Below are 21889 nucleotides of genomic sequence, written 5' to 3' on the forward strand. Positions count from 1 at the left end.
ATCCAGCAGAAATGTCACTGAACTGGAGTTTGCAGGATAAAAAATGAGGGAGCAAGAATGTATTTGCTGAGACATGATTGGAAGAACAGGCTTGGAGAGTTACTGCCAACCGGAAAAAGAGTTTGTCTGGAAAAATAAGTTAGAAGTGCTTTCAAATACTCTACCTTCCCCTTGGTTGCTCTGGTGTGTTGGTGAAGTTTTACCTTCATAGGTCTTGTTGACTTTTAGCTATTTCATGCCATTATCAAATGAGAGGGACATACAGTTAACTGGGTAAACAGGTCTGACAGCCAGGGACTGCTGTGCCTCCGCTAGGATTTCACTCAGGTTAGTGCACACTTTCACAACAGGTTTAAGTTGGGCTAAGCCTGCTGCAGAAGATTGTCCTACAGCCTTCCCGCTCCCAACTGATTATTCTTGCCACCTTCCTCATACTTGCACAAGGCCAGGAATATTGACCTTGATTTTTTCGGTTGCTTTACCTTTCAGAAAAATCAGCCCCCTGCCAACACACGGAAGTAACAGGAAAACTTGGCAGAGGCTGGATCAGTGTGTGGGAATGCCCCTTTTGGGGGCATTTGCTGTCTTGCACAAGAGCAGCTTAAGCCAGATATACAACTCCCCTTCAGAAAGATATGTAAAGTTTGTGTGAGCCAGTTCAACTCACTCATCTTGAAAGAAGAAAATGCTCCGTTTGCCTGCGTGGCAAGGTGAATCAGCTCAGCCCAGGGCCAGAGGAATGCCAGAGCCAGCATAAAGTATACCCAAGACCAGAGTGGAAGGTGGGTGAAGAGAGTAAGGAACGGGATCTTCTGTTTTTGACAGCACCAAGCCGTTATCTCAGCTACTGTGTAATTTTCTAACATGTAATTTCAGCCTTAGATGCAGAATTCAGCACCGGGAATCATACAGCCACTCTTGACAAGTCTTGTGGTCCAAGCCACGCTGCTTACCAGTGTGGCATTTTGCTGGGGTTAACATCTAGCAGTTCCCACCCTCCCTGACAAGGAAAAAGTCTGTTCAAACAAAGCAGGTTCAAACACCTCCCTCTGTACTGAAGCAGGGAAGACTAGAGTTGGCTCCCAGCAGGGCTTTGACAAGGGGCAAACACAGGCTTGTACAGAAGGACTTTGAGCTGTTTGCAAATAGAGCTGGTTGTCAGTGAAACTTGAGGAAAATTCATTTCTAGAAGTCTGGTGCCCTCCTTTTGTGCACAGGCAATTCTCAGCACATCATAAATTAAATATTCTACGGAAGACTTTCCTGCATTCACTGAAACTGTAACTCGCCAGCAGATTCAGAGAAAACGCTAACAGAAAACAGCATTATCTGTAAGTGCAAATGTTTGCGTTCCTCCAGGCACAGGCACTGTAAGAGATATGTTTCAAGCCAAAGCTACCAGTAATTGCTGTGAGAATACAAACAGGTTTCTCAACCCGTACTTCACTTTAGTGCTAGCACTCCCCACTCCAGTGGGATTTGAGAGATGTGCGCATGTAAGGATGGGCTTGCTGATCAATGCAAAACCCCCACGACTGCTTAGCACCTGTTTCCATTTCAGGCAGCAGTCAAACACTGGGGCAATGAAAGGAGTAACCCCCAAACACAGTCATCTTCTCCTTCAGGTCTGATGGTAATGCGTTTTGGAAGAACACACTACTTACAGCAGAGTCTTTCTGAAATATAAATTTCACTAAATGTGTGTTTGCACTTTAAACTGTGTAATTTGCAGGAAAGATCGTTGCCAGCTAATAGAAAACTCCAAACTATTCTGTATAGCCATCACGTGCTCTTAATAGCAAGTCACCTGCTCGGTACAGAAAGGTGAGGCCTTAATTTGCTCAGATACGCCCGGGCAGTGATAATGGAGTCTTTGTTTAAGTAATACCCCATTGTTCAAAGACTGGTTTGCTTACCCAGGGAAAACAAAAAGGCTAATTTCCAGCCCTTAAAAATCACTGCAGAATTGCAGAGGGTGGCAACAAAACAAGTCAGTCAGGCACAGAATTAAAAAAAAAAAAGGCCACCAGCAGCTCTTCTATTGTGCAAATAAATATAAAAAAAGATCCTTCTCAACTCACTGTGACCTTGAGTGAGTAGTAAGTGGTAAATACCTGCAATTCTCATGGATCTCAGTAGGGTTGCACCAGTCTGAGACGCCAAAGCATGGTCATAACTAGGCTCCCAGGAGGGAAAATGGTGGTGTGGAAGGACTTGAAGGCTGACCTGTCTCCCTGTTACTTTCTCAGGAACAATCTCAATGGCTTCCAATGCAAGATACAGTGAAAAAAAAAAAAAGGAAAAAAAGGGTTTATGTGCTCCCCTACTGAAAACCTCTATTAGGTTTTACACCAGCCCTCCTGCAGGCCAGGATAAGCTCCAGTGAGCGGTAGCTGATAACTCTGTGGTCTGAGGGCCAACGTCTTTTGGGGACCAGGGACCTGGCTTGGCCTGCTCATCCGTGCAGGAATATAGGAATATAGGAGAGCTTCCAGCGTGCGAGGTGCTGCCAGGCTGGAGCACCAGGCGGAGAACAGCGGCCTTTGGGCAGCCGGGCATGGCTCAGGCCGCTCTTGAGCCTGTTGCGGTGGCTGGGGAGGTCGGCAGGTGCCCCCGCGACCCCCTGTCGCCCCCAGCACTTCCATGTCCAACATATCACATCTTCCCACATGTTAAAATGAAGCTTGGCAGGGAGGGGGAATCATTTCAGGGCTTCATCTCCCAAAACTCAACTCCCAACACCTCAGCGCTGGGGTGGTGGCCCTGTGGGCCCTGAATAAGACTGAGAGGAGCTGAGTCGGGCTGAGCCAAACCGAGTTGGGCTGAGCTGAACCGAGCTGGGCCAAGTCGAGCTGAGCTGAGCTGAGCTGAGTCAGGCTGAGCTGAACTGAGCTGGGCCGAACTGAACCAAGTCGGGCCAAGTCAAGTCGGGCCGAGCCGAGCTGGGCCAAGCTGAGCCGAGCCAAGTCGGGCCAAGTCAAGTTGTGCCAAGCCGAGCCGAGCTAGGCCAAGCCGAGCTGAGCTGGGCCAAGTCAAGTTGGGCCAAGCCGAGCCGAGCTAGGCCAAGCCGAGCTGAGCTGGGCCAAGTCAAGTTGGGCCAAGCCGAGCTGAGCTGAGTTGGGCCAGGTCAAGCTGGGTCAAGCTGGGCCAAGCCGAGCTGGGCCAAGCCAAGCCGAGCTGAGCCGAGATGGGCCAAGTCAAGTTGGGCCAAGCCGAGCCGAGCTAGGCCAAGCCGAGCTGAGCTGGGCCAAGTCAAGTTGGGCCAAGCCGAGCTGAGCTGAGTTGGGCCAGGTCAAGCTGGGTCAAGCTGGGCCAAGCCGAGCTGGGCCAAGCCAAGCCGAGCTGAGCCGAGATGGGCCAAGTCAAGTTGGGCCAAGCCAAGCCGAGCTGGGCAAAGCCGAATTGGGCCAAGCCAAGCCGAGTCAGGCCAAACCAAGCTGTGCCGAGCCGAGCTGAGCCGGGCCAAGCTGAGCTGAGCCAAGTCGGGCCAAGTCAAGTCAGGCCAAGCTGAGCTGAGCTGGGCTGAGCTGAGCCGAGCTGAGTCAGGCCAAGCCAAGCTGAGTCAGGCCAAGCCAAGCCGTGCCGAGCTGCGCTGAGCTGAGCCAAGTCAGGCCAAGCCAAGTCAGGCCAAGTTGAGCCGAGCTGAGCTGAGTCAGGCCAAGCCAAGCTGAGTTGGGCTGAGCCGAGCTGGGCCAAGCTGAGCCGAGCTGGGTCAAGCTGAGTCAGGCCAAGCCAAGCGGAGTCAGGCCAAGCCAAGCCGTGCTGAGCTGCGCTGAGCTGAGCCAAGTTGGGCCAAGTCAAGCTGGGCCAAGCCGAGTCGAGCTGGGCCAAGCCGAGTCAAGCCGAGTCAAGCCGAGTCAGGCCAAGCCAAGCCGTGCCAAGCCAAGCTGAGCTGGGCCAAGCTGGGCCAAGCTGAATCGGGCCAAGCCAAGCCGAGTCGGGCCAAGCTGAGCCGAGCCGAGCCGAGCCGGACCGAGCCGAGCCGGGCCGAGCGAGGCCAAGGCGGGCCGGGCCGGGCCGGGCCGCGCCGCTGAAGCATTGTGGGAGCTGTAGTTCGCGGCCGGCGGCACTACAAGTCCCAGCCGCCCGGAGAAGGAGGAGGCGGCGGAGGAGGAGGAGGAGGCGGAGGCAGGGAAGCGGCCCCGGCCGCGGCCCCCATCGCGCGCGGGAGAGCCCCCCGGGGGCGGGCCGCGGCGGCATGCGGCTGCCCGGCCGGCCCGGCCCGCTCCGCAGCACGGTGCTGGCGGCTGCGCGCCCGCCGGGCAGGCACCGGGCGGCGGCGGCGGCGGCGGCAGCGGCGGGGGGCAGGCGCGGCTCGGCCCGCGGGCGGCTCGGCGGCACCATGGCAGAGGAGGCCAAGCGCCTGGCCGCCTGGGCGGCCGTGGACAAGCACGTCCAGGTGAGAGCCCCGCGCTCGCCTGGCCGGGAAAACGGGCAGAAGCGACCCCCCCCCCCCCGCCCCGTCCAGCCGCGGCGCCCTCGACCTGCCGTTTCCCCCCCCAAACTTGCACCGCTGCGGGGGGCTGCGGCGGGGTGCGGGGTGCCGGGGACCCCTAAAAGCACTGGCGATTGCCTAAACCTCCTTTCCTAGCGAACCCCGGCCCCGGAGTTGCACGTTGACAGTTTGCGAGAGGAAGGACCTGGGTGGCAAGGTGCGGAGCGGGTTGAGGAGCCCAGGCGCCACTGCTGCTGCGGGCTGTCGCGAGCGGGTGGTCGCCTGGTCGTGGGCAGAATGTGGTTCCTGACTTTGGACTTTTTCTAGCGAAAAGGTTGACCTTTGGAGCTGTTTTGCGCTCAAGCAAACTTACGATGTTGTTTCTGGCCTCGTTCCAGCTGATTAAAGTTCAGGGCCTGGCTAATAACGCTGATTAATTAAAATAGGCAGTAGTGGGGTAATGTTGGTTTGAAACAGTTGTGGAGAAACATTTAGAGTCACTGCAAAGGAGTTAGATGGTCTCAGCTATTAGAGAAGATCTCCCGTTTCACCTTCCACCCTCCTCGGGAGGGTAGAGTTGCTCTTTGTAAAGGTTACTTATGTGTTTGGCCATTAAAGCTACCACTGTTAACGAAGAGAGCGGTATAGTCTCCTAAAACACGACTGGTTACTCCTCTTTTTTCCTCGCGTTGCGGGGACACGTGGATAGACCCTACTGAGTTGGGGCTAAGTTGTGCTGGACAAATCTTTCAGGAAAAACAGACACCGGCGACGAATGACCTTTGAAGTCAAGGGCTGTGCTCCTGTTCAGTGTGAGTGCTCGTAGGAGTGTGGATAGCATGAGGATCAGGGCTTTCGAGCCGTAGGCTGCTTGGGGCTGAGCTGGCTTTCTGGAAGAAACTTTGGGTTTTGCACTTCTTTTCTCCTGCTCTTTGCTCGTGTAAATCCTAGTTCCAGGCCTTGGAAAAACATGGGTCTCCCTGAGTTTTTGGAAGTTTATGTTGAAGTATGTTAGCCTGGCCAGGTCCATGGGACGTTGCTACCAGACACGAGGTGTGCATTGCCTTGTCCAGACCTGTAACTTCTGTTAGTGTCTCTCACCTCCTGGGTGAGCTCGGAGGAAACGCTCTGGTTGCAGCTGACTCTACTCGACCTCTATGCGAGTGTTGTGCCGAGCTGTATCGTGGCTAAATGCCTCTGTCTTGTTTGCCGGGGTTTTACAGAGTTATGTGAAATGTCATTCTTCGCGCTGAATGTTGTTCCTTGGTGGTGTGAGCTGGACCTGCCTCTTGCACGCTGACCTCGTGCTCCCCTCACCAATGCTCGTCCTACACCTACTTTTGAACTAGGTGGATTTTGGCCCTGCTCTTGGTGGGGAGGGAGCTGCCGAGGGGGGGGTTGTAGTTGGCGTAGGAGAGGCTGGGGTTGCGATAGCACTGGTTTAGACTGGTTTAACCTATTGTTTTGGGAAACCAGCTTAGCCCAAGCTGTTGCCACTGCCTAAGGGAGAGTGTTTTGTCCCTCACCAGTGATAAATGTCTTCAGGTTTATTGCCGTAGTCGCTGGGCTGGTGGCTTTGTGAGTTGTTTCCACTTCATTATAATGGAGCCACTGATATCGAGGCTTTCATCATCCCTTCAGGGCATCAAGCTGCTCCAAGAAGCTGTCCCATACAGTCGAAATGAGGGCAAAGAGATGAAACTGCCTCTTCCAAGGTCAAAACGAGTCTCTTGGCACAATATGGGTAGTGGTGGTGTTTCCAACCCTGTCAGCCTCTGCTCAACCTCCCTGGTCCCTTGCAGCTGTGCTGGTGGCTGGGCTGAGCTCTGCCTGCCAGGGAAAGGAAGCCGGGGAGACTTGAGAGCGATTGGGTTTCTCCCATGTTGGCAACGTTGCAAACACACAGCTGTGATCTGCTGCTTTCCCCTTCTTTTGCAGACTCACAGTGGTTAGTAAGGGCTGGAACATAGCACAAGTCTCTGGTTTCATACTGGATTTGGAACTTTCTTTTTTTTTTTTTTTTTCTTTTTAAACTTTTAACCTGCAGAAGCGAAGGAAATCACTAGCCCTAGGGGAGGGTGACCTGATGTGAGCTCCACCTTTCCAGGCAGGCTTGTAACCCAGTAAGATACTCTGGATGTGCCTTTGTGCACAGCTGCCAAACTCTGGATTTGCTGGGCATGGAGAGAAAGCTCCTGACTTGTCTAATGAATGTGCTGAATCTCTGGCTGGGTTGAAGTCTTTCACATCCAAGTTCTCTTTAGTGGTATTGTGCCTCCTTAAGTCAGTTTAGGCTTTGGATCCTGTGTGAAGAAGGGCCAAGTACACTGCAAATTAGAAGTGCGTGAGAGGCTGATGGTAGCTCTCGGTGGGTTGGACGTTGAGACGGCAATAAGCACAGGCTAAGGGGATCTACGCTGCAGAGCGTAACACAGTTACACCATCCGCCCTCATCCTGCTGCAAGTTTTAGAGGTCCTTCTGCACTGTGGATGAGACTGTAGCAATCCACTCTTAAGCCAGACCAGAGGCAGAGAAAGTCCAGGGCTGAGCGGCAGTTAAAATGTGATCCTCTTCAGCATGAGTGGCTGATACACCAGAGGGCTGTGCTGCCGTTCAGAGAGACCTGGACAGGCTGGAGAGCTGGGCGGAGAGGAACCTCATGAAGTTCAACAAAGGCAAGTGCAGGGTCCTGCATCTGGGGAGGAATAACCCCCTGCACCAGGACAGGTTGGGGGTTGACCTGCTGGAAAGCAGCTCTGCGGAGAAGGACCTGGGAGTGCTGGTGGACACCAAGTTAAGCATGAGGCAGCAATGTGCCCTTGTGGCCAAGAAGGCCAATGGTATGCTGGGGTGCATCAGGAAGAGTGTTGCCAGCAGGTCGAGGGAGGTGATTCTCCCCCTCTACTCAGCCCTGGTGAGGCCCCATCTGGAGTACTGCGTCCAGTTCTGGGCTCCCCAGTACAAGAGGGATGTGGCACTACTGGAGCAAGTCCAGCGAAGGGCCACTAAGATGATTAGGGGACTGGAGCATCTCTCTTATGAGGAAAGGCTGAGAGAGCTGGGCCTGTTTAGCCTGGAGAAGAGAAGGCTGAGAGGAGATCTTATCAACGTGTACAAGTATCTGAAGGGAGGGTGTCGAGAGGATGGGACCAGACTCTCTTCAGTGGTGCCCAGCGACAGGACGCAAGGCAACGGGCACAAACTGAAACACAGACAATTCCATCTGAACATGAGGAAATACTTTTTCACTGTGAGGGTGACAGAGCCCTGGAACAGGTTGCCCAGAGAGGTTGTGGAGTCTCCTTCTCTGGAGATATTCAAACATGCCTGGACGTGATCCTGTGCAACGTGCTCTAGGTGACCCTGGTGGAGCAGGGGGTTTGGACTAGATGATCTCCAGAGGTCCCTTCCAACCTCAGCGATTCTGTGATTCTGTGATATGCTGCTTACCCAGCTTTCCAGTGTGTTACCAGACTCTCGTGTAGGCAGTTATATACTCTGCTTTGGAGGGCAGCTTTTACTGTACTCGAGGAACTGCTCCTGTGCTCTTTGCTTTGGCCGCTGATGCTGCAGCGCTGTTTACTAACAAAACCGTTGGCAGCAAAGGGGCGCTTTTACTGTGCGGCTTCCTTGGGAGATGTTATCGTGAGGATGTTTCAACTTCCTCCTCTGCGGTATCGTCTGCAGCTTCCAGCTTTCCTGCGTGAGAGGGTGTGCGGGGTGCTGCAGCAGGAGCCAACGGTCCTCTCCTGCTTCCAGAAGGAAAAGCCTTGGCTGATGCTGGGACTGGGCTTGCAAACTGGGTTGCTTGTTTCCAAGAGGGATGTTGCCATGAAGAAGTGTCCGGAGGTTGAGCTCTGAGGTCCTGCCTGTGCAAGCTTGGCAATGTGGGAAGTGTTTCTCGGGCTTCCTTCTTCCTCTGAGTTAGGCCCTCGTGGGGGAGGAAAATATGTCTTTTGAGCTGAACTTTTCATGCTCCCTCAAGGATTAATTGGAATTCCGACTTCCTATGTTGGTAACAAGCAACAAGTGTACATTGAACACCCTGTGGAGAGTTCAGACCGTAGCGGTATTTAATAAACACATGTCCTTTTAGGAGTTGTTGAGTTGCTTAAAATCCCTTAATGAGCCCGGCTAACACCAGAAAGTAGTTCTGCCCTTGCTGGAGCAGTGTGTTTCTTATCTGCTGTGCTAATACACTGGGTTTCAACGTACATCTGGGCAAGGTTCCTCTTGCATATGTTTCGTAGATTCTATTGGGTAAAGCAGAAGAGACCTTGTACCGAGCCCCCAGTAACAGCTCTCTCCTGTCTCTCTTTGATTTGCAGGACAATCAAGTTCTCGGCATCGGAAGTGGTTCCACAATTGTCCATGCAGTGCATCGATTAGGTAGGATGCTCCCCTTCGTGTCATTCCCATGGCGGAAAATCCTCTTGTCCAGCTACCCCAACTAATTGAAAACCAGGCCTGAATCGTCAAGATGCGGACTTGGCACTTGTGCATCTGGTGTGTTCGCCGACTGCTGTGTCGTGCTTGAAGCTGAAGGTTAAAACTGGGACTTGTGCTCCAATTTTATTGCATAGAGAGTCCTGAGGAGTTAATATTTCCTTGACTTTGTTCAGCGGGGCTGTGCTTTGCTGCCTCTTCTCCCCATACAACTAGGCAATGCAATTTACTGGCATCCACCAAAAACTGGAGCTAAAAACCCTCCGTCTAGTTCCAGCTCTGCCCTGTCCTGACTTGCTCTGTGGCTTCAGGCCATGCAGCTGCTCTGCTTCCGTTAACCCATTTGTATGCAGCTGACGCTGCCTGCTCACATCCATATTATTCATATCAAGGCTCCTGCTGTGGTATAATGGAAATAAGGATTGAATCCCGCTGTAGTTCTGTTGTGCCCTGTGGCTAGGTTGATCTGTGTGCCTCGGATGTAAGTTTTGCTCAAGGTGTAATTCAGAAAGTTTCTCCCTCCTTGCAAAATATTAAAGCAAGACAGATGCGTATTTAGAGAGTGACTGTGAGGCTAATTAAACCTCTGTGCTCTCTCTAATGAGGCATACGGATCAACTTCTCCTTTGCAGGCTTCTAAAGGGCACTTTCCGCTTTAGGGCAAATTTGCCTGTCAAGGTACTGTACCTAGTCCTTGTGTGACTTGAGCCACCGCGCTCGGCTTCGCTTGGATGCCGTACAGAACAGCCTGCTGCAGCGGGTCAGGATCGCTGGACCGGCCTGTCCTTCCTGAGCGTTTCGATCAGGAGCACGAGGGGACTCTCATTTGGGAGCGAAGTTTGGTGTGTCGCAGCTGGGCCGCTCGCTGCGTGGCTGGAAAATCCCCTCGGGACTTGCAGCTCTGCGGGCAGAGCTCCTGTTGAGCCCGGCTCCGGCTCTGGTTGAGCGTCGGGCCGGCAGGGGTGCGATCGGAGCGCCGTGCAGTGCTTCGAACAATACCAGGAGAGATCGTGGTGTGGCCTGCCTGTTCTGCCACTTCATCCCAGATCGTGTTTGTCTGCATATTTGTCTGTGAGGCGGTTCAGGAGTTGGGATTCAGCTTTCTGGTTTGACTCAATGTTACAGCCGCTCCTGATTTTAACACAGATTCAATTTCTAAATAAATGTATATAGCATTTAAAGCCCATTCCAGGCAGCAAAGTATGACTTTTCATGTCTCCTGGATGCGTTATCCCTGGGTATGATACGGGCTGTAAGAACACACAACTGGCGTCGTTGCCTTGAACTGTGTTGCCCGCATGCTTGTTCTCATGAGATGGCTGTTGCTGACACCCTTGGGCTGTTGACTTATGCCTGATACTGTACTTACTTAAATTACATTTTGTCCGTAATGATATCTTAGTAATAGATTTTAGTCATTTGAGGTTAACCCGAGGGAGGAAATATTTCCTTCCATTTAATGGAATACTGTAGTTTATTTTATTAGTCCTTTCCCTGCCATATATTTAAATGTTTTAAAATAAATGGATGTGATGTCCCCAAGGCAACAAGCCAGAAAACCTTTCAGACAGCTGCTGTAGCTCTCTCTTTATGAGGACCACAGCAAAACCTGTCTAATGGAGGGAGAGAGAGGAGTGGGACTCATTTCCCCGTTGATGATCTGCTGACTGGGCACAACCGTTGCTCCTCGGCTGCTGGAGATGCAAAGGTTAATGGCCCGGGCTGCCTTGGGCTGAGCTGGGGAGGTCTGCGGACCGCAGAGCCTGAGCCTGTGCAGGGTGGCACCTGTTTGCATTTTGTGCCTGACTGAGTTATTTGCAAGCTGAGCGAGTAATCGCTGTGATTCAAAGGGGCTGTTATGAACTGAGCTTTCTTAAAGTGAACGTTGCTGCGTTTTGCCTCTGCAATGAACAAACCAAAGCTTCTGCTTTTCTTTTTTTTTTCCCCTGCAGCTGAGCGGGTTAAACAAGAGAACCTCACAATCGTCTGCATCCCTACATCTTTTCAGGTAAGCGCTTTCCTCCTTCGCTTTCTGCTAGTCCATGCTGTTAGTCGCGCAGGTTATCTTTTGTTTGGCTGTGGGAGGTAACCGTGATGCTCCCCGGACTGGCTCACTGCTGGGTGGGTTAACTGAAAGCACCAGGGAAAGTAGCCGCGATGCAGCGTGCAGACTGACTTAATGAAGCTGGCAGTGTTGATGCTGTGTTTCCCTGACCCGAGGTGCATGGATCCCGTAGTGCCAGGAGGCTTGGACTTTGAACATGCTATAACACCGGTAATCCCAGGGTTGGTGCGGGGCTTGCTCTGGATCCTGTTGTATGGCACAGAAATGCTCTTAAACATGATCAGCCAGAGTCATAATGCAAAACTCATTGGAGACGCTTAGACTGATTTCCTTTGATTTGGGATCAGGCCCTGAAAGCTGTGAAAATCATGGTGCAAGCAGTAATAGCAGACTCTTGTGTTTTCAGGAGGAAACTTCAGGACACAATGTGTCAGCTGGCTTGTACGTGAAATTCCTGCAGAGAAATTGGCTTAATCTTTCCTTTGCTGTGCAACTTTTGCAGTGCCTGGTTCATACCAACCTAGCTGCTGAGAAGTTTGCAGGGAGACTGTGGGCTTGTTGGTAAAACTCGGGGCTGCTCAGGAAGCCTTTGAGCTGCTTCCCTGCCTTCGGGCAAATGGCTTTGCTCTCTCCGCTTCTGTCCCCTGAGGTGGGAACGTGCTGCAGAAGAGCAGCTGTGCATCTTGTCCCCCTTAGGGCAGGGAGAGGTGATGTCACGGCAGGGTTTGCGAGGCCAGGTGGCAGTGTCCCGCTCTGGGAACTGGACACGTCCTTTTCTGGGTCCTGCTGTGGAGCTTGGGATTGTACCTTTGTCAAAACTTTTTTGCTGCGAGTGTGATCAACCTGAGCAACTTGGTCTGATCTCATAGCTGACCCTGATTTGAGCAAGACGTTGGACTAGGGACGTCCTGAATTATCCTGAAAGCCTATGAAAACATAACATCTTCCTGCCCTGCAGATGTTCTTTAAGTGTAAGTACAGAGGGGCAGGGCTTTTTCCCTCTTTTCCCAGTTGTTGCAAACAACTGGTGGCAAACAACTGGATATAACGCAAACTCCTGCAAAGGGCAAAAAGTAAAAACTAGAAAAAAACTTTTATTCACCTGTCTCAGTATTTCTGTTGCATACATACATTGTAGTGACAGTGTATCTTTGATCTGTCTAAAGTGATCTTCATCCCAACATATCATGTACCTTTAAACCTGAGGAAAACTCCTCTGACCTCAGTTACCAGGACTTACAGATAATAGTGAAAACAAGCGGCTTAAGCTCTCGTGCTGAATGTGGAATGGAGAATGCCCTGTCACGAAATGTTGAGATAGTTCACGTAACAGTAGAGCATTTCTTACCCATAATGCAAAAAGACTGCTGTTAAAGGGAAGAGATGGCCCGTGCAGGTGTGTGGTCTCGAATCCTCCAGACAAGGGGCTGCTTCATATCCTTTGCAGCCTCTTGAACCTCCACCAATTCTAAATGAAGCATTCCCAGGTCAGCAAAACAGCATCTTATTTTCACTATGTACAGGTGTAAATGGCTGCCTGAGGTCACTGGCAAGGAAGAATTGGTTTCAGTGGGCTTTTATTCTCCTCCCTTCCCTGTTGTAAGTTTGGGTTATTCCACCATCATCACTAAAGCTAGTGCTTGGGGTAAGTATCGGGCTTTTGCATTGTTTCTTCTTTTCACCTGGTTGTGTGCCGAGAGCACAGAGCGAGATCGTTCCTTGGCAACGACCTGCCACTCATCTAATACTGAAAGGATCCGTCCTTCCACCCAGCTAACGCCGTGGTCCAGGCTGCATGTTGGATTCCAGGTGCCGGGCAGCTCGCATCCGGGGCTATGGAGGAAAAGGGCTTAACCTGGCCATTTACTGTTATGCGAGTGCCGCGCAGTTGCCGCTGCTTTACCCCGAGCTGCGGGAGCTCTGCTTTTGACTTCTGCCGGTCTGTTCCCATCGCCTTGCAAACAGAGAGCCTGATCTTCGGCCGAGAGAGCCACCTTGTTTCCACGCTGCTGAGCCAAAGCCTGATCAGGATCTGGCCTGCATGTACAGCACTGTGTTTTTTTTGATGCTTTCAATTCCCAGATCCCTGAAAGCTCCTTACATGGACACCATGTAATGAATGTAAACCCACTGATGGGAGTCTGTTTTTTCTTTAGCAAGCCCTTATTAGGGCAGTCGTAGTGCACAGTCTGATCAAGAGCCCACAGCCCATGGGTGTTGAAACTGCATGCTATGAAATGCCACAGTAATGTAGAAGATTCAAATCATATCTCATTACCTTTAGTATAACCTGCTAATTCTTCTTAATGTTTCTCAGATACAATACATTTGAATGATGGACCTTGTTAGTATTCAGTGAGTTAAATTCAGGGGCATAAATTGATCCAGGCTGTCGCACTGGAGTTTCCTGGAACAGCTGAAGTGTGGTAGGAAGTCTAGACTCGAGCAGAGTTAGTGCAAGGAGGGAATCTCGCTCACGTGGCTGTTTGTAACACTGAAAATTGAACCAGTTTAAGGTTCCATAAGTGTGAACTTCCGTTTAAGCTGATGAGCCAGGTGGAGAGTAATTCTGGGTGCTCTGTGCTGTCTTGCCACTAGAGGGAAATACACAGCTACTTCAGTAACAGTGGATCAGATCCACAAAGCTGTTTTGGGAGGATTCCCACACTTTTTTAATACTAGTCATGTTCTTTTTTGCACCCGCCCTCCCCGAATGAAAAATATTTTCACTGTTAGTCCTGTTATTTCTGTGATTTTAAATACTTTGCTTTCTTGCTCCCGTTTTTCAGCCAAAGGAAAGCAGAGGGTCCAGATGGGTGTGAGGGGCAATGATGTCCGAGCTGAAATGGACAATATAGAACTCAAAAATCCTGTATCTACCCTTATACTTGGATATAAGTGATTCCCTCCAGAGTTCATAGGGCCTCCGGTTATTTAGTATGGCGAGACCTGGACCCAGCAGTGCTGATGTACCATCTGACCATTTTAGTTCAGTCATCCAGTCTGGATGCAGCATTTTCTCCTTGTTACATGTTTCTGCTGCTGGATGCAGCTTTGCTCCTCAGGATGGAGAAATCTAGCTCTTCCAGGGAGACTCCATCCTTGTTGGAATTAGGGGAATAACGCAACAAGTTTGCTTTCTGCTGCTGGTGAACAGTGTTTGCTGTGTTCTTGGTATACAGGCCCGTCAGCTGATCCTGCAGAACGGCTTAACACTAAGTGACTTGGACCGACATCCAGAGGTAAGTGGAACCATGGGAATGAAACCTCACCTGACCTTCCCTAACCTGCTCCTTATTAAAGCATCAGGCTCACTTGCCTCCTCTGAGGACAATGGTTTAGGCAGCCACGCTGCAGAACTTAAGTGAAAACAAGCTTAAGGCAGAAGGGAAGAAATAATTAATTTGCCCAAAGTGGTGGTCTGACTGGCAGGTTTTGACTTAGGACTGAGGGATGGCTTGTGGGACCCAGGCTAGCATAGAGCAGGGATTGCAGAGGCAGGAAACTGGCCCTGTCTGGTGCACTGGGCTCCTCTGCCTTGCAAGGGCCAAATGCGCCCCAAATCCTGGATGCTAACAGCACAAAGTGAAAGGGAAGGACAGTGCTTCTCTCCCTTTGGATGGTAAGTAGGGTATTGAGTTGTGTTTCCTCCAGATGTTTGGCACCTTTTCCAGTTTGAGACTTGCTGGCCTGAGGCAGGGGAGTGTTGCGTTGCCAAAGTGTTGTCACTGAGATTTTCCCCAGGAGCCTCCTGCTTGTGTGCTGACCCTTAGCTGACCAGACTAATGGCTGAAGTGGTGTGCATTGCAGGCCAGTGGTCGTTTTTCTCCACTTGTGGAGAAAACTTGTGGTTTAGCTGGGGCTAAACCTTGGGTGGCTGTTCCACAGGCACTCGTCTCTGGCCAGGCTGGTGTCGAGCTGATCCCAGCACTAGTGACATCTCTGGCTGCTGCTTGGCACCTTTCTACCTAAAAAAGGCCCGACTGCCTCCCTGCGAGCTTCCTGTACAGGGCTGGTGCTCTCCTGAGCTGCACAGAGAGCAGCGCTTCATGATGCTGCACGGGAGATCTTTCCAAGCCAAGTTTTTCCTCTTTCTGTAGCTTGACGTTGCCATCGACGGAGCAGACGAAGTGGACTGTGACCTCAACCTTATCAAAGGTGGCGGGTGAGCCTTGCTGTCTGCGTGTCTGTGTGGGGTACTGGTGTCAGGTGGCTTCTGAGCCCTCTTGTCTAGCTGCAGATGTCTCTCTGGGTAGTGTGGAGAGTCTTATATGATCTTGTGCAGAGCCATGCGTAAAATTGCAGTGGGACCTAACTCCTGGCTGAAATGTGTATAATAGTAAGGGATGAGGTGGATAAGATGATGGGGAGGAAGAGCACTGGTGTGGGACAGGGACAACTAGCCTTCGAGGCCACCGGGCACACTGAAGTGGTCTGATACATTTATTTGTTATCCTCCCCTCTCTTGCAGTGGTTGCTTGACACAGGAGAAGATAGTTGCAGGATATGCAAAATGCTTCATCGTTATTGCTGATTACAGGTAAAATATTACTATCCTATTTGACCCTCCACAGGGGAGAATTTGGATGCCCCTGTGTTACAGCATTATTCTCCTTCCAGTTGGTCAGAGGGAGCAAGAATAGGTAGAAATGAGCCCGACTCCCAGTGCTCCAGCAATTTAGCTTTTCTATTTTAATTTTCAACTCGGCAGACCGGCTTAGGAGACAGCAGAGTTTGTGGTGCTAGGAGTGGTGGGGGGAAATGGCTGTATTGCTCTTTCTGAGCTCGGTAGTTGTCAGCACTGAATAAATTTCCCCTTTTGTGCAGACAGCCACGGGGCTGTAAAAAAGCTAACTTCTGTCAAGCTTGTCCAAAACAAGTCAAAACAGGGCTTGTGAGTGAATTGAGCTTCACACATTGAATTTGTTCTTCCTACACATGTGCACAGGTGAAGAGCCACTGTGCCCTCCAGGGCCTTATGCCTGAGCAATTTGCAAGAGATAATATAATAAGTATGTTATGTTAATGTTGTTAGCGATGTAATATCTGATGCTAATCCCGCCTCAAACCATGTCCTCAGGAAAAAATCAGAGAGCCTTGGGGAGCAGTGGAAGAAGGGAATTCCTATTGAAGTCATCCCCATGGCTTATGTCCCCGTCTCTAGAACCCTGACCAAAAACTTTGGAGGTGCTGCTGAGCTGCGGATGGCTGTTAGCAAAGCAGTAAGTGTCCCTGATCAGCCCCAATTCCCCAAAGGAGCGATGGGAACCTGGCCAGACAAAGGACCAGAGGCCTGGTCTTTCATCTAATCAAGTTTGGCTTCTTATTTCTGCAAGTGGCCACCTTGTGCAATTCTCACCACATGGAGCTAGAGCTGGACTAAATTAAGATTGCAACTGCTCTGTCTCCACTGCCACAGTCTTATCCTGAGTTGGGCAACCAGACTTAGCCGGTCCCTGTCACAAGGGAAGAGGAAGAAGAGGGGTGTCTGCAGTAACAACTGGACTTAATGCCTGAAAGCTAAATAATACTTGTTTTTAATGCATTGAAAACCCCTGGCCCGAGAGCCTGCACAGGCTATGTTTAACCTCCTGAGAAAAGCGAGCCAGTCGTTCTCCGTGAACTTGAAACCAGCCTTGCTCAGGGAATGCACATCTGTGCTGCTCCAGCATGAGTCGGGTCCTCGGAGGATGCGGTCTCCTGCTGTGGTCTTGCACGCAGGTCTCTCCTGGTATATGTGGTTGCAAACCCTGCTCAGTGCCACTGATATGTCTTGTTCTCAGCCCCATTTGTCTCTGCTGTATTAAAAGAACCCAACTGCCCCTTCTGTTGGGTCTGAGAAAGTGCTGGGCACATCTGGGGCACTAAGGAGGCCAGCAGCCCTTCAACTCCAAAACTTCCTGAGGGCATCCAGCAGAACATAGCACACTTACCACTGCTGGTGGTGGTGGTGGGGGGAATCTTATTTCCGCTTCTGTTGCCTATAGTAGCCTTTCTAGGATATTCATGTGACTTTGCTCACGTGAAAAGGGTCCCCTAATGCAATGATGAAATTGAACCCTTAAAAGAATTGTTATCTCCAGCATCCATGTGGTTATCTGAGCTGTTCCACAGGACAATGAGGATCTCATGGTTGCCTTGGGCAACCGTTTTGTTCACAGGCTTATTGTTTGTGCGGAGCAGTGGCCTGTCCTGATGTACTTGAATGATGGCTCTTTAAACTGTTCCATCAGGGACAGGGTTGGTTGTGCCCAGGGAGAAGCTGTGACAGCCTCTCGCTTTGCTGGGTAGAACAGGAGCTTGCAGCGCTGATAAATGGGTTTGCTTCCCAGGGCCCCGTGGTGACGGACAATGGGAACTTCATCCTGGACTGGAAGTTTGACAAGGTTCACACGTGGAGTGAAGTGAACACAGCTATAAAAATGATACCAGGTAATTTCTCCAATTTTAAAAACTGAGAGTTGGCTGAGGTTTGGTCCGTGCTAGAAAACCCTGAATAGGAGGGATGAGCTGAATTACTATAACTGTACACAAGCAGGATTTCCATATGGTGGTGAAAGCCTGGGGTGATCCCAGGGGACCCACAAGTCTGTCTTCACTAGGCATGCCAATCCCGCACTCCTCCTTACTGTCCTTGTGCCCATTTAGAGAGGGGCTTTTAATGGAAACGCTTGTGGACCCTGGAGGGAGGGGTTTCTCTGGGTTACATCATTTTCCAGAGGCTGCTTACAGCTCTGTGTCCCATTGCTGTCGTGTAGTCTACAGGCTCACCTTGCTGTGGGGGTGCAGCGTATCTTAATGTGGTTGCTGCCCGTGGCTCTATAAATGTCTACATTGTTGTAGCTATTTCTATGCAAGAGAGAAACAGTGGCTGGTTACATTAACTATTTCTAAACAAAACGCAGCCTCTTTTGTTCCGTGGCACAAAAGAAGCCCAGATTAAGGGACTGCTGGCTTTTTCTACAAAAAGGCATGAGATATGCGCATTTCCGTCCTTAACAGTTCTGTGAGTTGAATTGCACTGAGTGTTAACTGCAGTTTCTAATTCCCTGGCAGAGTGCATCAGTGTCTCATGTCATCCAAATAAAATATTTGATACTGAGTCCCTGGACCTGGTTGTGCGAGTACTGTTAAATTGCCCTGTGAGCATGTTCTGCTGCAGAGACAAGCTCTTAAATGCTGACCTTGAAGACTTAACCATCAGGAAGTGAAAATCATAAATCTTTTATTTATTTATTTATTTTTATGGGTGTGCATCAGTCTCGGTCTCTGCTTGATCTCTTGGTTTTGATCTTGGAGGGTCTTGTGATGACACTGAATAATCCTCCTGTTGCCGAAGTCTCTCTCCATCACCACTACCACATCGATTTTAGCTGCTCTGCTGTAAACCCCACAAATCGGCAACTTTCTTACAGAAAACCAGGGCAAAGTTCTCCTAGAGCTCTTGAAGCAGACCTGATACCTAGCAGTGCAGCCCATTCTCATTGTGGAACAGTCTCTTTTCTTTGTTCTGTTTTTAATTTCACTGTTAATCTTGGAAGGAAATTTGACTTCTCAAAATCTTCCCTTCAGTCCTGCTTTTCTTGGCTGCTCGCAGATGTAGCTTTCTTGGCTGTTCAGTCTTTTTTTCTCTTGTTCCTTGGAGGCTCCCTGCTTATCCCTGATACCTACCAGCCCTGAAGTCCACAGGACAGCTCCCTTTAACTTTGCCCACTGCTTGTGTGTTGTCTTACTGCCGAGGAAGGGGTAGGGATTCTGTTGCACAGACCTCAACGTTTGCACAAAGGGGCAAAACATTGCCCTTACACCACAATTAAAACTTGAGACCAAGCACAGGGCATGGGTATAGGTTAGGTGAAGAGTCACCAGTAACTTCTAGCTGTTTCTGTGCAGTGGCTTTGCTTCCCTCAATGTTTATTATAAGGTTGATTCGCTGAAAACTTACCCATTTTCTTTTTTCCTGCTCTAGGGCCGAACTGCTAAATTGTTACCTCTGCTTTGGCTTGTCCTGGTGTTTGCTTAGTCTGAATAATTACCTGGCACTTGCTTGCTGCCAACCGTAGAAGGCAGGTTCGAACTTTAGGCAGGAGCAGATCTAAAAAAAAAGCAATGACTGCTGCTGGTCTGGAGGAGAAATGAAAGGGCAGGTGATGAGACATAACTCCATCATGTTGATGCAGAGATGGTCTCCTTCATTTGCTCCTCAGAAATGGGCCTGCTAAGGGGAGAAAAGCATCTTTGCTAGGCAGAAGGGCAAGAGCAGTCAAAGCCTGGATGTGGTGGTAACTGGGCTCTGGCCACCTTGTGCTTGTGGTAGCCCTTGTCCTCCCTTTCCTTCCACCTCCCTGCGTAGTGATCATCTGGTAGCACTTGATTTTGGGGGCTTGGCTGTGCGAGTGCTCAGTATGAGGGCATGCAGGTCATGGATTGCAGCGGGGCTTCTTGTTGAAATCCCTGCACTGCTGCAAACAGCGCAGTTAAATTTCCATGGCATGGTGGTCCTGGGCTGGAGCTGGGCTCTGAGCGTTGGTGGCCTCCCGCTCTGGGTCCGTGGTGAGGCCAGGGCCTTGGTCAGCCACGTGCTGCGTGCATTCCTCGAGCGACCGTGTTGAAAGGGCACGTAAGGCTGCAGGGCTGGGCTCCTCATCGCTACAAACTGCCAACGTTCACGTTGCTTGAGAATTTCATACCTCTCAAAATAGAGCTTACAGTGTCCGCAGGCCTTTTGTCTAAGGAGTGACCCACTGAGTGACCCCCCGCCCCTTGATCTTTGTCCTCAAACCCGTCTTGCCCTTAACTCCTCTGAAGACAATGCAATTAACTTTCTCGGGCTTTTCTGTGGTCCTCATCTCTGTGATTTCAAAGACCATCATCCATACGAGAAAATGGCTTTCTTCCATCTCCCAGGGGAAGTTTCATTTTCAGATTCCCAGAGGAATCTTTTGCTGGATGAGAAGAAAGCCTGGAGACTCAGTTTGAACCCGCAGGTCTGGCTCGTGTTTGGAAACTGCTGGCCTGGGTGTTTACGGGCCCTTGCTGTGGCTTAGGGCTGCCCGGTGTGATATTGTGATAAAGGCAGCAGGAATCAGTCATTCGCAAAGACGGAGCACACAGCTCCTGACTGCCGTGAAGTAAGGAACGTGCCATCACTGAATAATTAAATGGAACAAGAAGTACGTTTGCAAACAGGCTACCAACTGCAAAAATAGTATCAAATCCAGTGTGTCTTAACATCCGAGCGGTGGGGTGGCTCTGGTGTTAACTGGCGCGTGAAACCTTGTTTTGCAGGTGTGGTGGAGACGGGCCTCTTCATCGACATGGCAGAGGTGGTTTACTTCGGCATGGAGGACGGCTCGGTCAGCGTGCGGGAGAAGCAGCCTCGCTGACCCAGGCGAGCTGCCCGCTCTGCTTTGCCTTCGGCCGGTTTGATTCAGCTGTCGTAATGGTGCCAACCTGACGTTTTGCCTTAACGAGCAGCGGTTATTGCAGAAGACAGATGAAGAGTTGATCAGAATCTGCTGATGTGATACTGAATGTCTTTTTTTAAAAACAAAAAAATTATATTCTATTTCTACCTATATATATATTTTTACTTTACCGGAATGTTGTCTTTTTTTTTAAAGAATCTTTTAAACAAATTGCTTTAACACTTTTTTATTTTCTAAGAAATATTTACCAAAAAAGACACTTCTTATTTTGAGTTTTTGTTTTTGTTTTTTGTTGTTGCTGTTGTTTTTTAAACAGAACTTGAACCCTTCTGGTTGCTCTTGGTGTTTAGTGGTTGAGGTCAGAAGTACAATCCTAGTGCATTAGTTTTAATCCCTTGGCTGGGAGGGTGATGTGTGTAATGGGAGCATATCCAGTTGGGACCTGCTGATGCCTTATTTGGAACCTTTTTGGTTCGAAATTTTATGCCTTTTATTTTTCTACACCACTGTTTGTAATAGTTCGGGGTGTCTAGTTATCCTCTGTGCATATGACAAATCTCTGAGCCTAGGGGTACTGTGGTCTCTACATCCCTCTTGTCTGGGACATAAGCATTATAAGGGCCTTTTTCTGGGCCGCTGTGTGGAGGAGACATTCATCCTTTGGGCCAAATTCTGCTCTTGTACAACTGTGTTGATCCAGTACCTCTGATTAAAGTCCGTTCCAATATATGGAGATATTCTGGACTTCATCCCCTGTAAAACAAGAGCAGATCTGGGTCCTTGATGAAGTTTACAGAAGCATATTTGAGCAACTTAGCACAACGTGAAATACTGTTCAGTGGCAAATTATTTTGTTTGGAATGAAGGTTATTTAGCACCTCTTGCAGCTGGTTGATTTGTGGAAGGATAGAGCAAACGCAAAGGAAAACTGAGTCTTCCTGCCTAAACTTACCACATGTAGCAGGAGAGAGACGTATTGTTCAATGTATTGTTCTTTGCATATAGGTGCTTTGCATGGTTCCGGTGTCAAAATGCAAGCCCTTACTTTGTGGTATAGGCACTGAAATAAAGAGCTGTTATACCAGATTTGGTGGGAGTTTGATTCTTAAAGTAACTGTTTCTTGGACAACAGGGCGGATCCTTGTTGGACCAAGTTACGTTGTAATTCCGTGAAGAGCTTCTGTTTGTGTTTCCCTTATGAAGGCAAACTTCACCCAAGCCAAATTCACCATTTTGCATCTGGTTTCTTTTTGCTTCAGATAAATACATGAGATTATTTTAAATGAACAGGAATATCTAATCAGCACTTGTTATCTGCAGCGCTTGCCATAGAAATGTCTTGCATTTGCATGTCTCAAAACCACATGTTTAAAATATAGTTCATTTTTGTAAAAAAGGAGCTATTTTTGCATCTTTAAATTTTCCCTTTTCTCCATGACTATTCTGTTAGTTCTGAAGTGATTGTATTGAGAAAACTGACTGCCATCAAGTCAACAACTTGCTGGAAAGCCAGG

General features: G+C 49.8%; 1 protein-coding gene across 1 annotated transcript; it reads left to right on the forward strand.

Annotated features, from left to right (window-relative positions):
* The first annotated feature begins 4198 nt into the window (after positions 1–4198).
* On the forward strand, positions 4199–21461 carry RPIA (ribose 5-phosphate isomerase A). The gene is made up of 9 exons (XM_067298375.1): positions 4199–4399; positions 8765–8825; positions 10835–10890; positions 14130–14189; positions 15048–15112; positions 15419–15487; positions 16028–16169; positions 17280–17379; positions 20236–21461. The coding sequence occupies exons 1-9, from the start codon at positions 4199–4201 to the stop codon at positions 20331–20333; spliced, it is 852 nt and encodes a 283-aa protein (XP_067154476.1). The 3' UTR covers positions 20334–21461.
* Positions 21462–21889: the final 428 nt, after the last annotated feature.

The sequence above is a fragment of the Apteryx mantelli genome, chromosome 5, assembly GCF_036417845.1.
Source record: "Apteryx mantelli isolate bAptMan1 chromosome 5, bAptMan1.hap1, whole genome shotgun sequence".
NCBI classification, from domain to species: Eukaryota; Metazoa; Chordata; class Aves; order Apterygiformes; family Apterygidae; genus Apteryx; species Apteryx mantelli.